This window comes from Muscardinus avellanarius, assembly GCF_963383645.1.
Source record: "Muscardinus avellanarius genome assembly, chromosome: 19".
NCBI classification, from domain to species: domain Eukaryota; kingdom Metazoa; phylum Chordata; class Mammalia; order Rodentia; family Gliridae; genus Muscardinus; species Muscardinus avellanarius.
Window position 1 is genome coordinate 46,810,772 of NC_137805.1, and position 13,696 is coordinate 46,824,467.

The window sequence follows — 13,696 nt, forward strand, 5'->3', positions numbered from 1 at the left end:
TTACATCACTCTCTTGAACACACCTCCTGTAAACGAGCTCCCTCTCCCTCTCACTCCATCCCCCCCCTCTTGCTTCAAAATGGAAAGCTCCTTCATTCCTGTCTCAGGACCTTTGCACATGCCCATATATTGTGATGTTTTTCTCCTGTGTCTTGGTACAACTCCTTCTGCTTTATCATTCAGGGCTCATCTGAAATATCTTTTCCTCACAGAATGTCTGGCTATAGTAATTTGATGTCTCTCACTGCCACCATCCCAGTTTCTTTCCTCTCTCTCTCTTTCTCTCTCCTCTCTCCTCTCTCCTCTCTCCTCTCTTCTCTCTTCTCTCTCTCTCTCTCTCTCTCTCTCTCTCTCTCTCTCTCTTCTCTCTCCCCTCTCTCTCTCTCCTCTCCTCTCCTCTCCTCTTCTCTTCTCTCTCTCTCTCTCTCTCTCTCTCTCTCTCTCTCTCTCTCTCTCTCTCTCTCTTCACATCCTTTTGCTTTGTTTCTTCCAATTACCTACCACTCTCTGGAATTTAGTTGACTGTAGTTCTTCATTTACTGTTAATGTTCACAACTAGAATGCAAGCTTCTGGAGAACTGTCTTTGTCTAGTTGGTTCACAGTGTATTCCTAGAATACACAGCAGTGTCTAGCATGAATGCATGGATGAATGCTACACTTATCATGACCATGAGCCGAGCACCATCACTAGGAATGGAAATATGCTCTGGTGTCTTACCTGACAGGTGCAAGTGTGGCTCCCTCACTTTGAAGATATGTCACTGGTAGTACTTTCATGGATCTTCTGCAGAGTTTCACCTAGAATGCAAAAGAGATCCCTCAGACAGTGGGGGTGAAGGAGGATCAGAGGGACCAAAAGATAGTTCTCCCACTTCAGCTAGAGCAGAGCAGGATTGGGGGTTAGCCAGCATGGGGCAGAAGGCGTGGGCTGGGAGGTTTTTTCACTGGTGGTATTTTCCTCCCTCCCTCCCTCCCTCCCTCCCTCCCTCCCTCCCTCCCTCCCTCCCTCTCTCCCTCCCTCCCTCCCTCCCTCTCTCCTTCCTTCCTCCTTCCTTCCTTCCTTCCTTCCTTCCGTCTTTCCTTTCCTTTCCTTTCTTTCTTCTTTCTCCTTTATTTCTTGTACTTGGAACTGAACCAGGGGCATTATGCTTCCAAGCCATGCTTCTAGCTGTATTTAATTTTTTATTTTTTATTTGAAAACAGGTCTCAATAAGTTTCTGAGAGTCTCACTAGGTTGCTGAGTCTGTCTTCAAATCTGTGATCCTTCTGTTTCAGCCTCCCAAGTACTGGGATTACAGGCATGTACCACCATGCCTAGAATCACCACCATGCCTAGAATTTCTTAGCATGCTGGGCAAGGCACCCCCATCCACTGACAGTTTTGTTCCAGGGCAGCACAGCTGCTGGTAGCCTGGGCCCTGAAGCTGCCCACGTGGCTTCTCTCTAGCCCTGCCACTTTCTTCCATGGAAATATGGCCATTAAAAAAAATTCCCTTTGTCTCTGTTTCCTCATCTTTAAGATACAGAAAATGATAATACTCACCTCATAGAATTAGAGAGCACTCATCTATAGGAATCTCTAAGGCACCTGCCATGTTGTAAAGCACTTCATAAGAGCTTAGTTTTTATTGTTATTATTTCTCGCTAAGGAATCTTGGATAAATTGTTTTAAACTTCCTGGGGTAGGTTTCCTAATTGATAGACTGGGAATAGTCTCTTCCTCCCAAATTAATCAGTTAAGAGCCGATCACTTACAAGCTGATAGAATGGAACGAGACAGGGAAGTCGGTGTGGTGGTGGTTAGAGTCCCTGTTTGCCTGGGCAGCTCTCCAAAGTGGAGGCCCAGTGGAAGAGGGAGGGTGTTGGCTGAACTGCCTCAGTCACATCGATTTTGGATGAGCCTGGAGACCTAATCTTTGGGAGTTTTAGGGCCCGCCCATATCGAGCTTCAAGTAGTGAGCTCCTCCTCTGAGCAGAGGCCAGAAAATTGGTTGAGAGGGCCACTTAAGGAAACTTTAGAAACCCAGCATGGCATTCTTGGCAGGACTAGGGCATACTGAGTGAATGAAGGGTATATCTTTCAACCCAGAAATTCTACTGGTTTTTGGAGTCCCATTAGAGGTTTCGGCTATAGAGATTCCATCTTGTATTTGTAGTTTTGGGTCCTGGGAATCACAGAAACTTTTGGTAACCAGAGTAGAGACAGCTAGGAGAAAGTTTTTGCTCCTGGACTGAAATTAGGCTGATTTTCTGCACATAAATTAACAGTATACATTTAAGTAGATGATAAAGGAGGAATTGGGTGGATCGTCTACCCTGGAACAGCCTCTGTTCATAACCCAGTTTCCCTAGAATAGCACTGAATCCAACAATCCTTGGCTAGTAGGGGGTTCCAGTGGTTGGCACAGAACCTAACCCAGGCGCACTGGACCTCCTCCAAAGATTGCAGGTAAGCTCATTAGGCTTGTTATTTTCAGGGACCATTCTACCTTAGCAGGGAAGAGATTCTGGGTCTAGGAAAAGTGTCAGTGTGGGAGAGGGGGAAATGAGATGAAAGATGGACCCTGAGCCCTCTCCCGGAGTGTCCAGTCCCTCGTTACCTGTAACACTTAAACTAATATCACTGTGATTCTCCAGGTTAGAGAGAGTTTTTTCAATCATAGGACACATCTGAAAGGCAAGACAATGATCACAAGTCAGAAGAGGCTCTATCATAGGAGCCCAGGTTGGGGTGATTAAGGCCTGTTTCCTACGCCAACCCAACCTATGTGACACCAGCTAGAAGGGCTTAGGAACAGACTGCTATGAGGTCCTGTGCCAGCTCAGCCACTTGGCAGCTGCATGACTTGTCCAAGAAGTTGTCAGCTCTTTCTGAAGCCCCTTCCTTCCTTCCTTCCTTCCTTCCTTCCTTCCTTCCTTCCTTCCTTCCTTCCTTCCTCCCTCCCTCCCTCCCTTCCTTCCTTTGATTGAAACCAGGGGCATTCTAACTCTGAGTTACAACTCCATCTCTATTTTATTCTTTTATTTTGAAATAGGATCTTACTGAGTTGTTGAGAGCCTCACTAAGTTGTTGACACTGGCCTCAAACCTGTGATCCTCCTGTCTCAGCCTCCCAAGCATTAAGATTATAGGTGTGTGCCACCATGCCTGACTCTGGAACTTTTTCTTAAATCTGCAAATAGAGATAATATCATTGCCTAGAGTATGAGGTTGTTTGAAGAATGAGATAAGAAAATTAATAGAAAATACTTAACACAGCCCCTGTCAGCCATTGATCTTAGGATCATTTCTACTTACTGTACAGATAAGGAAACTGAGTCTTGGAAGTCTTACCAACTTGCAACCTGCCACACAGATGCTGATTTTGACTAAAAGAATTAAACAGTGCCTGTAAAGCAGGCCACCAATGCCTGGTCACAGAATGGGAACTTAAGAGATGCCCCTCATCTCTTCCTAATTCTCCTTTCTAGATGATTTCCCTCCTCTTCACGAGAAAGATCCAGCCCACTACTTTCCGGGGCTCAGCTCAGAAGTTGAAGTACCCTGGGTCTGTATACATACCATCTTTTCCACATAATAGGCAACCGTGCTTCTCAGGTGGCTCCTTATGCTTCTAAGGTAGTTTATTACTTGCTCTCTAATGACGAAAGAAGAAAATTCGCTGGACACATCCATTTATCCTGACCCCTCTTTCCTCCACATCACTCTTCACTCAGTGACCTGAAGTCGCTGAAACCCTACTCCCAGCATCCACAAGCACTCCACGCCCCAGCCTTGCTCTCTCCTCCCACCTGACAGCTCCTGGGCGCTGGACGTCCTGTTTAAGTTACCTCACCCTCATCCCTGCTGCCTGTCAGCACCCCTGCCGGGACTGTTCTGTGTCTCTGCTGGGACGCTACTGCCACTGAAGCCCAGCATGGTGGTACACACCTGTAATCCCAGCACTTGGGAGGCTGAGTACAGGAGGATCTCAGGATCAAGGCCAGCCTCAGCAACTTAGTGAGATCCCCTTTCAAAATAAAAAATAAAATAGGGCTGGGGTTGTAACTTAGAGCTATAATGTCTCTAGTTCAATTTTTTTGTGTGTGTGGTACTGAGGGTGGAGCCCAGGGGCTTTCTACATCCGGGCTATACTCCCAGACCTATTTTATATTTTATTTGGAAACAGGGTCTCACTAAGTAGCTGAGGCTGGCTTCGAACCTGTGCGATCCTCCTGTCTCAGCCTCCCAAGCGCGGGGATTACAAGCGTGTGCCACCACACCTGGCCCTAGTTCAATTTTAAGTAACAAAAAAATAATAAAATGGATTGATGATGACTACTGGATCCTGTTAAATGTGACCATCAGTCTTCATTAAAAAAAAAAAAAAAGTTTATCTGGGCATAGTGGGACACACCTGTAATCCTAGTCCTTGGGAGGTTGAGACAGGAGGATTGCAGTTGCCAGCCTCAGAAACTTAGTGAAATCCTGTCTCAAAATTTAAAATAAGCCGGGCATGGTGGTGCACACTTGTAATCCCCACGTTTGGGAGGCAGAGACAGGAGGATCGCGCAGGTTCGAAGCCAGCTGCGGGCGCTGGGTTAGGAGACCCTGTTTCCAAATAAAAATGTAAAAATAGGTCTGGGAGTGTAGCCCAGAGGTAGAAGGGCTTCCAGGAACCCCAGTACCACCAAAAAAAAATTAAAATAAAATAAAATGGCTGGATGTATAGCTAAGAGATAGAATGCCCCTGGGTTCATCTCCAGTACAGAGTTAGTTTAAAAAAGAGATAATGAATTTAGAAGAAGCCTCCAAGCCCCAAGTTTGTAAAGGTGCAAAACCTCAGAAAGTCTTTCCTCTGAAGAGGAAACAGGACAGACTGAGGAACAGACAGTAAAGATGTGGAAATCATAGCACCTGTGGGATTTTCCACCTACTGAGGAGAAAAATTGTGAAAATGAGAATAACCAACTTCCGGGAAGATGGCAACCAAGTAAAGCAGTGTTTACGAGTCCTGCTAAAACTCGATCTCTGTTGCCACAAAATCAGTGCTTTTCATAGCCAGAAAACACCATCAGCAGAGAAATAAAAAAACATAAACACATGGGACAGAGAAAAAAAGACTAGAAGAACAACCAGAGACCAGAAATCAAGCCCGCAATGTAGCAGCGGAGCCGCGCTGGCACCATCTTGCCTCACAGCACCAGGCTCCCGAGAGGAAAGGTAAACAAGGAGCTCAAGTGAGCAGCTGCAAATCATTCTGGTGTAATTCAGCAGTTCTTTCAGTGCAATGAACATCTAAAACTCCCAGTGGCCAAGCTCATCACACTTTCCAGAGACTCAGAACAGAGCTCAAAACCAGAAAAGATATACACCAGCCTCACGGCCAAGGGTATGGCAGCGGCGCCATATTGCCAGCAGCGCCAGCCTCAAGGCCGAGGGTTTGACAGTGGTGCCATATTGCCAGCAGCAACAGCGAGTTCACCGCGCCCCGCTATAGCTCCAGATCTGCGTGCACAATAACTGTGAGTGAAATTGCAGCCTCTAAAGGAGAAATCTCCATACTGCACTCCCAGAGACTTGCGCAGCTTTGATAATCTCCTTGGGTTGGATATTTTGCAGTCCAACCCAGTGAAGAAGTAGTGGTGGCAGAGATACCACACCCTAGTCACAGCTCCCTGTGGGAAAACGCCCAGCTCGGCACCCCCACGGTCTCGCACAGCCTTGATTAAGTTCCTGGGTCTGAGACTTTGCGATACAACCCAGTAAAGGAGTAGTGGTGGCTGAGATTACAACAGATTTGAGATACAGAGCACCCTAAGTGAAGTCTTAGTGACCCAGGGAAGGCACAAAATTTCAGAATTCATGGGAAAGAGGAACAACAATAGAGCAATGAATGCCCACAACCCCATATTATCAGAACCTGATAACACAGAAATTCAGAGACCTCCAGAAGATCAAATAAGGAATATAACTGTAGAAATAATACAGGACTTTCAAAAAGAATTTAGAGAGAGTCTAAAACAAATAAAGGATGCAGTTATTGAAGTAGAGGCATCAATTCAAACTATAAACAATTGATTAGACCACATCAAGAATAGAGACTAGCTCCTAGAAGATGAGATCACTCCAAAAATGAACGCATAATTTATAACTTAAAAAAATATCAGCCGGGCGTGGTGGTGCACGCTTGTAATCCCTGCACTTGGGAGGCAGAGACAGGAGGATCACGCAGGTTCGAAGCCAGCATGCTGGCTTTAAGAGACCCTGCTTCCAAATAAAAATATAAAAAATAGGTCTGGGAGTGTAGCCCAGAGGTAGAAGGGCTTCCAGGAACCCCAGTACCACCAAAAAAAAAAAAAAAAAATCAGACAGCAGGAATTTGACATTGAAGAAATATGGGCCCATTTTAAGAGAGATAACCTAAGAATAATCAGAATAGAGGAGGGAAAAGAAGGTGAAACCAAAGGGTTCAATAATCTCTTCAAAGAAATAATAGCAGAAAAATTTCCAAACACAGAGCAAGAGGTCGATACACAGGTCCAGGAAACTTATAGAACTCCCTTTAGACAGGATATGAGAAGAGGATCCCCACACCACATAATTGTCAAAATGACTAATGTGGAAGCCAAGGAGAGAATCTTTTTTTTTTTTTTTTTTTTTTTTTTGGTGGTACTGGGGTTCCTGGAAGCCCTTCTATCCCCGGGCTACACTCCCAGACCTATTTTATACTTTTTATTTGGAAACAGGGTCTCTTAAGCCAGCACAGCTGACTTTGAATCTGTGTGATCCTCCTGTCCCCGCCTCCCAAGCAGGGGGATTACAAGCATGTGTCACCATGCCCGGCCCAAGGAGAGAATCTTAAAGGCAACAAAAACAAAAGGCCAAGTGACATTCAGAGGCAAATGAATTAGAATAACTCCAGACTTCCCAAACCAAGTCATGAAAGCCAGAGGGGCATGGAGTAACATATTTCAAACTCTGAAAGAAAACAACTTCCAGCCAAAAATTTCCTACCCAGCAAAACTATCCATCAAATTAGATGGGGAAATAAGAAGCTTCCATGACAAACAGAAACTGAAGCAATTTATGTCTTCAAAACCAGCACTAGAGAAAATACTCAAACAGATTAACTACAAAGAAGAAATAGGTAATACACACCAGAACCAGAGAAACAAGATTTTCTATTCAGCAGACAACTAAGCAAAGAAGAATATATTCATGTGTTTATAGGTTAAAATCTTTGGAGATTCATTAGTTATTTCAGTCTTTTAACTATTTCTAAATTGTATTTCTAAATTGTGTTGTTTGCTTTTATTGTTGCTAATTTTTAGGATCTCTAGTTGGAATATTAATATACCTTCAGATATAGCATTTGGAAATATTTTATCCCATTCTATCAGTAACTTTTAACTCTGTTTACATTGTCTTTGGATGTACAATTTTTTTTATTTTTTAGGAAGTTTGTTTATCCGTTTGTTGCCTGTGCCTTTGAAATCATATCCAGGAAATCACTGCCAATTTCAATGTTGTGAAGTTTTATGACCCAGGTTTTCTTCTAAAAGTTTATAGTCTTAAGATTTACATTTAGGTCTTTTATCTGAGTTAATATTTGTATATGGTGTTAGGTAAGGGTTCATTTTTATTCTTTTTCATGTAATTATTATTATTCAACAATATTTAATGAAAAGATTATTAATTCCTTCACCAAATATTCTTGGAAACTTTGTCAAAATAACTTGACCATATATGGAAGAATTTATTTCTAGGCTTTTTATTTTACTCCACTGGTTTATATATCTGCCTTTATAGCAGTACTACACTGTTTGAATTATTGTAGCTCTATAAGGTTTGAAATCAGAAAATGTACATCTTCCAGCTTTGTTCTTTTTCGAGATTGTTTTGGGTATTTAGAGTTCATATTTCATGTTAGGATAGATTTTTTCTGGAAAAAAAAGTATGATAGTTTTACCTTAAAAAAAAGAAAAAAAATATCTTCTGGTAAGAAAGAAAGCAAAAAGAAATACTGAAATGTTATCTCTAAGTGATCAAAAGTTTGATATCAGACAAATGAATCTGTTATGTGAGATTATCATTGTTAATTTTGGATAAATTGCTATAATACTAGATGTCAACCACTAAGCCAAGCATGGGAAGGAGGGATGGGGAGGGAATGGGATGGGGGTTGGGTAGGGGCTAACTGGGCGATGTGTGCATGTATGTCTACACAAGTTTTTATCCCATTATGATGTATGAATACAGTGCACCAATAAAAAATTTAAAAAATCCTTCTAGTCAATAAAATTACTTTAAAAAAAAAAGAGAATAACTGGTGCTGACTGGGGGGAGGAGGGTGCCCAGCGCTGGCTGGAGACTTCTCACACAGTTCTGCATAACTGGCAAGGTGTTTGGTGAGTGATTTGATAATGCCTTAAAATTTATACTTGTACAACTGTCTACATTTTTGAAAAATCTTAGTAACCCATGATAATGAAATAATTCTAGTTTGGGGACAACGTTTACACCAAAATATTCAGGATTATCTATAATAGGGAAAAATTTAGACACAATCTAAATGTCAACAGTCAACTAATTCTGTTTTCTTTCTTTTTTTTGGTACTATTTGGTGAACCTCTTTTCATTTCCATGACATGACTGCTTTTATTTATTTAATTAATTAATTAATTAATTATTGTGCTACTGGAGATTGAACCCAGGGCATTCTACCTTTGAACTGCACCCTCAGGCCTTTTTATTTTTTTTACTTGGAAACAGGGTGTTGCTAAGTAGCTGAGGGATTCATTGAGTTACTGAGGCTGTCCTTTAACAGGTAATCCTCCTGTCTCAGTCTCCCACGTACTGGGAATAGCATGTGCCATTATACTTGGTAAATGATCACTTTTTTTTTTTTTTTTAGTGGTACTGGGGATGGAACCCCAGGGCATTCTACCTCCAGGCTACACTCCCAGACTATTTTATATTTTTTATTTGGAAATGGGGTCTCTTTAGCCAGCCTCTGCTGGCTTCAAACCTGCGTGATTCTCCTGTCTCAGCCTCCCAAGCGCCAGGATTACAAGCGTGCGCCACCACACCCAGCAAATGATTACTTTTATAACAAACATTTTAAAGAAACATAAAATACTATCTGTAACACACACACACACACACACACACACGGCTTATTTGGTAGGATATTGTTTTATTAGTGATATTTTCAGGTGTCACCTCCCACACACACTAACGGGATAATCATAACCAGACGGACACACAGAAAGAAAGAACAAGAACTCACAGACTTGTCGGCTGCATGTGTACATCCTCAGGGGAGAGCTTGCAATTTCCAAAGATGAGTTGATATCTGCCTTCTTGATCTTTCTGCACATAAAACTGAACTCTGAAATCTGACTTCATTTTTAAGGTGTAAAGAGAAATGCCTGGGTACCTGTGGGAGGGGAAAGTAAAGGCTGATGGGCCAGAGATAGCCGCTGCGGGCTTACTCCCTCCATTTGTTCTAGACCCAGTTCTGCCCTGTCTGCGCAGTACCACCCATAAAGGCCATCTTCTCAATCTTCAGAAGAGGCTTCTAGAGAATGGAAACGCCCTTCCAAGCCCTGCGTCCCGCTGGGGCCAACAGCGACATCCAGGCAGCGCAGACAGTGGCTCCTGCTGCCTCTGGCTCTGGGGACAGTTGGAAAGGGAAAGCTTGGTTCTAAGTATGACCACCTACCAAAACGGAGAAACGGCCAGACTGGGAGGGGAAGGGGACTCGGGGCTAGTTCACAGGAAGGGGCAAAGGCTAGGGGAGGTGAGCAATAGTCACTCTTGTTGAAATACTGGCAGTGATACCAAATAAAACACTCTGTGGGCCAAATGTGGCCTGGGTGATCTCTAGACTGTGGTGCCCAAGGTCTCTAGATCTTGAGCACGGTCTGTGTCCTTAAGCTGAGTCGCATTGGTAGGAGCCCTGAGGACTCCTGAGGTTCCAATAAAGGACGGGGAGAGAGGGTGGGGAAGGAAACCTCCCCAGGGGTCCCAGATCTGAAGCATTCTGTAGGCGGCAAGCTGAGCCTCTCTGCCCCCCTCCATGGCTAAGGCTGTTTCCCGCACCCGCAGCGCTCTGCAGAGCATCAGCACCTGCCATACTTACTTGAAAAGCAACTCGAATGATATAGGCACCATTAGGCTGGCCTCGTGGCTCCTCGGGTTGTTCTCCAGGTAGAATTTACTCAAGTGAAACCCTCTCAGCTGCACCCTGGGGTGAGAAATAGCACGGTGGGGAGGTTGTGACAGCTGGTGTGGGAAGGGGGCTCTGTGTGCACAGAGGCAGGTCTCCCGCAGAGCAGAAGCTGCGTGTGTGCAAAGGCCACACTCACCCACCTGTCCTGGGCCACACAGTCACTCTGTACACCCACAGGGAACACAGGCCCCAGCAAAACTCAGCACATCTCAGGATGATCCTGCCCCACCCTTCGCCCTGCTCGGAAAAGGCTGGGTAAAGGCGCAAAAGCCGGACGCTGCGCAGCCGACATGTGGGGAAGGATGTATGCAATGGAGGATTAGCCACCAAGTGCAGACAAGTAGACGGTGTCAGGTGCTAGGCACTGGGAAGGAAAGGCCCGAGAGGGTGACGTAAGGAAGAGCAGCCTTTCAGGGTGGCGAAGGAGACCTTGTAGGCTGAGTCAAGAATGAAGTGCGGTTGAGTCACGAGGACAGCCAGGGAGGAAAAGGCCGGGCGGAGGGCAGAGCCAAGGTCCCGAGGCTGAGGTGTGGCCGGTGTGCGGTGCAGCAACAGGCGGCATGGCAGCAGGCAGAAAACCAGGGAGCAGAGCAGGACGCGAGAAGCAGCTCAGACGAGAGGCCGGGACGGTCAGACACTTCCCTATGGTTTTTTTTTTTTTTTTTTTTTTTTTTTGAGGTACTAGGGATGGAACCCAGGGGCATTCGACCTCCAAGCTCCACCCCCAGCCCTATTTTTTATTCTTTATTTGGAAACAGGGTCTCACTGAGTTGCAGAGGGCCTCACTAAGTAGTTGAGACTGGCTGCGAACCGTGATCCTCCTGTCTCAGCCTCCCAAATGCTGGGATTACAAGGGTGTGCCACCAAGCCCAGCTCCTATGTTTTGAAAGTAGGGCAAAGCAGGCTGGCCAGAGCAGAGAACAAAAGTAGAAATCCGCAGTTGAGCCTGTGATGTGCTGAACTTGACATGCTTATGAGACGGAGCCCTTCTACATTCTCGCAATCAGCCCAGCCCCAAGGTTTGCTTGGTGTCGTCCCTTATGAGGGCCATGTGGTCACTGTTTTTCGGTTACCCGTGACCGGGGCCCCCTGGTCACAGGGTCTGCAGTAAACAGTTTGCACATAGTATTTTACTTAGTGCCCCCAGCAGCCCTATGGGGGGCGGGGTGATGCTTTCAGAAGAGAGGAGGAGAGACCGATGATGCTGTCACAGTGGGCAGGGGTCAAAGTGACGAGGAGGCAGAAGCCCCATTTCTCCCCGTGTGTCTAACTCCGCCCCGGCCTCCTGCCTCCATCTGCGGTGGGAGTTTCTCCAGTGCTGGGGATGTGAGGCTGGCAGAGCTGGACAGGCTCTCAGCTGAGGGACAGGCTCCGCAGTGTCAGTGGACACAGCCTGTGAGAAGCCTTTAAAGCAGGGCAGCCTAGACTCGGGCTCAGGACACTCACTGTACTTGGGGGCTGTTGCCCAAGAACCAGCTCCCCAGCTGGCCTGGCAGGTCGGAGCTGCTGATCTGGAAGGTGCCCAAGAACTCGTTATTGCTGGTGAAGTTTCCTCTGCCAATAAAGTTCTTTATGAAGAGCTTTATAAATTTATCTGAAAAAGATGGGGTCCACAAAACCCAATTTGTCATCAGATGCCAAAGATTGTGGGAAGCAACTTTGACCTCTGAGCGTGTCCCACGGGTCCCACGCACACCTTCTGCTCTCTGTCCCTCTCTTCTTTCTGGCCTGAGTGAGGCCCGGTAGGTGCCAGCTGAGGATGAACCCCGCCTTGTGGCGCCAGTATTCTAGTGGGATGAGGGGACGTGGGTGATGAAGTCGTAGGTGAAGGACACGCAGGATTCAGGTGCTAACCAGCGCTGCGAAGGGTCTGACTCACAGCATTCAGCAGCCCCGGCCCAGCAACCTCACGGGCTGGTCAGCAGACGCACTGGCTGCAGCTCTGCACCTGGTCATGGGCTCCCAGGGTGTGCCAAGTATTAACTCTTATTATTTTATTTTATTTTTGCGGGTCTGGAGATGGAACCCAGGGACATTTGGCCTCCAAGCTACACCCTCTGCCCTGTTTTTTATTCTTTATTTTGGAACAGGGTCTCACTAAGTAGCTGAGGTTGTCTGAGAACCGCAATCCTCTCATCTCAGCCTCCCAAATGCTGGGATTACAAGCGTGCACCACCATGCCCAGCTTTATTTTACTTTTTGATACTGGGAATTGAACTAGATGCATTCTACCTCTGAGCTACACCTCCAGCCCTTTTTTTTAAATTTTGAAACAGGGTCCTGCTAAGTTGCTGAAGCTGGTCTTGAACCTGCGATACTCCTGTCTCAGCCTCCCAAGTACTGGGGTTTCAGATGTGCACCACCACGCCTGGCTCAGGTGTTAACTCTTTAAATTTGGGTTTGGGAGGAGGCAGAGTCCTCCAGGTAAAGCAGGGGTGGCTGGGTGGTGAGGACAGGCTCCAAGTAGGGGATATGACCTAAAAGTAGAGAAAAACATGCCACTATTTTGGATGGCCTGTGGGCATTCTACTGTTTTCAGCTGATTATTGGTCTAGCCTAAGAGGAAAAATAAAAGGCAGGGTGAGAAATCAAGAGTACTGGACGAGGGTGATAACTTTGCAGGGAGCTCCAAAGATTTTCTGAAAAGGTGACATCTGAGCAGAGACCTGGAGGAAGGGCAGCAGCCATGTTTGGTGGTTGGGGGAAGCATGCTCTAGGTAGAGGGGCGGCAAGCGCAAAAATCCTGAGGTGTATGTACTGTGTTATGGAGGCAGCTATGGCAAGAGGGAGCAGGTGAGGTGGGAGGTGGGAGAATGGAGCAGGGCCATTCCATGTAGGTCTAGATCCTTTGATGGTGGCTCTTAAGAGACAGGGCAGGGAGACAGAAAGGGAAATCTTTGATAAGTGAATTAAATAAGTGGCAACCAGAGCGGGTATGTCAGTGGTATTAGCTGCAGTGCAGGCACTGTGCCCATAAGAATTGGACAGGCAGGGCCCGGGGCCTGGGCCTCCAGGAGAGGCTGTGGGTCATGACCTCGGGCAGGGCGGCTCACCATTAAGCATCTCCTCAGCACAGGAGAGGGCGAGCAGCCCGCAGAGAAGGAAGATGCCGGAGACCTTCAGCATCATGGGTCAGGGACCTGCAGGGGTCAGGGAAGAAGAGAAGGTCAGTTGTGGGGCTCCACTTGAGAGAGTCTTCCCAGAGCTTGGGTCCAAGGTGGCCACAGAACCCCTGTGGACCCATTTCACTGATGTCCATTTTACAGATGGGGCCGCGGAGGCTCAGAGATGCATTTCTTTATACTACAGTGCTGGAAGGGGAGGAGCCGAGCCAGGAGCTCACTAACTGAGGTCTGTGACCCACAGTCTGCGGGAGCGCTGGGCTGGGCTTGTCCCGCAGGAGGCAGCCTTCCCCTGCGGAGCCGCACTGCACCCTGAAGGGTGTCACCTCAGTTACGGGGCGGCCCCTGCGTCCTGCA

General features: G+C 46.4%; 1 protein-coding gene across 1 annotated transcript; it reads right to left on the reverse strand.

The window, feature by feature from the left end:
* Positions 1–743: 743 nt before the first annotated feature.
* LOC308277367 (putative BPIFA4P protein) lies at positions 744–13,346 on the reverse strand (the record flags this gene model as incomplete). Its single annotated transcript, XM_080716529.1, has 6 exons — positions 744–799; positions 9,277–9,422; positions 9,708–9,752; positions 10,128–10,232; positions 11,664–11,811; positions 13,271–13,346. The coding sequence occupies 6 exons, from the start codon at positions 13,344–13,346 to the stop codon at positions 744–746; spliced, it is 576 nt and encodes a 191-aa protein (XP_080572655.1).
* Between the last annotated feature and the right edge of the window lie 350 nt (positions 13,347–13,696).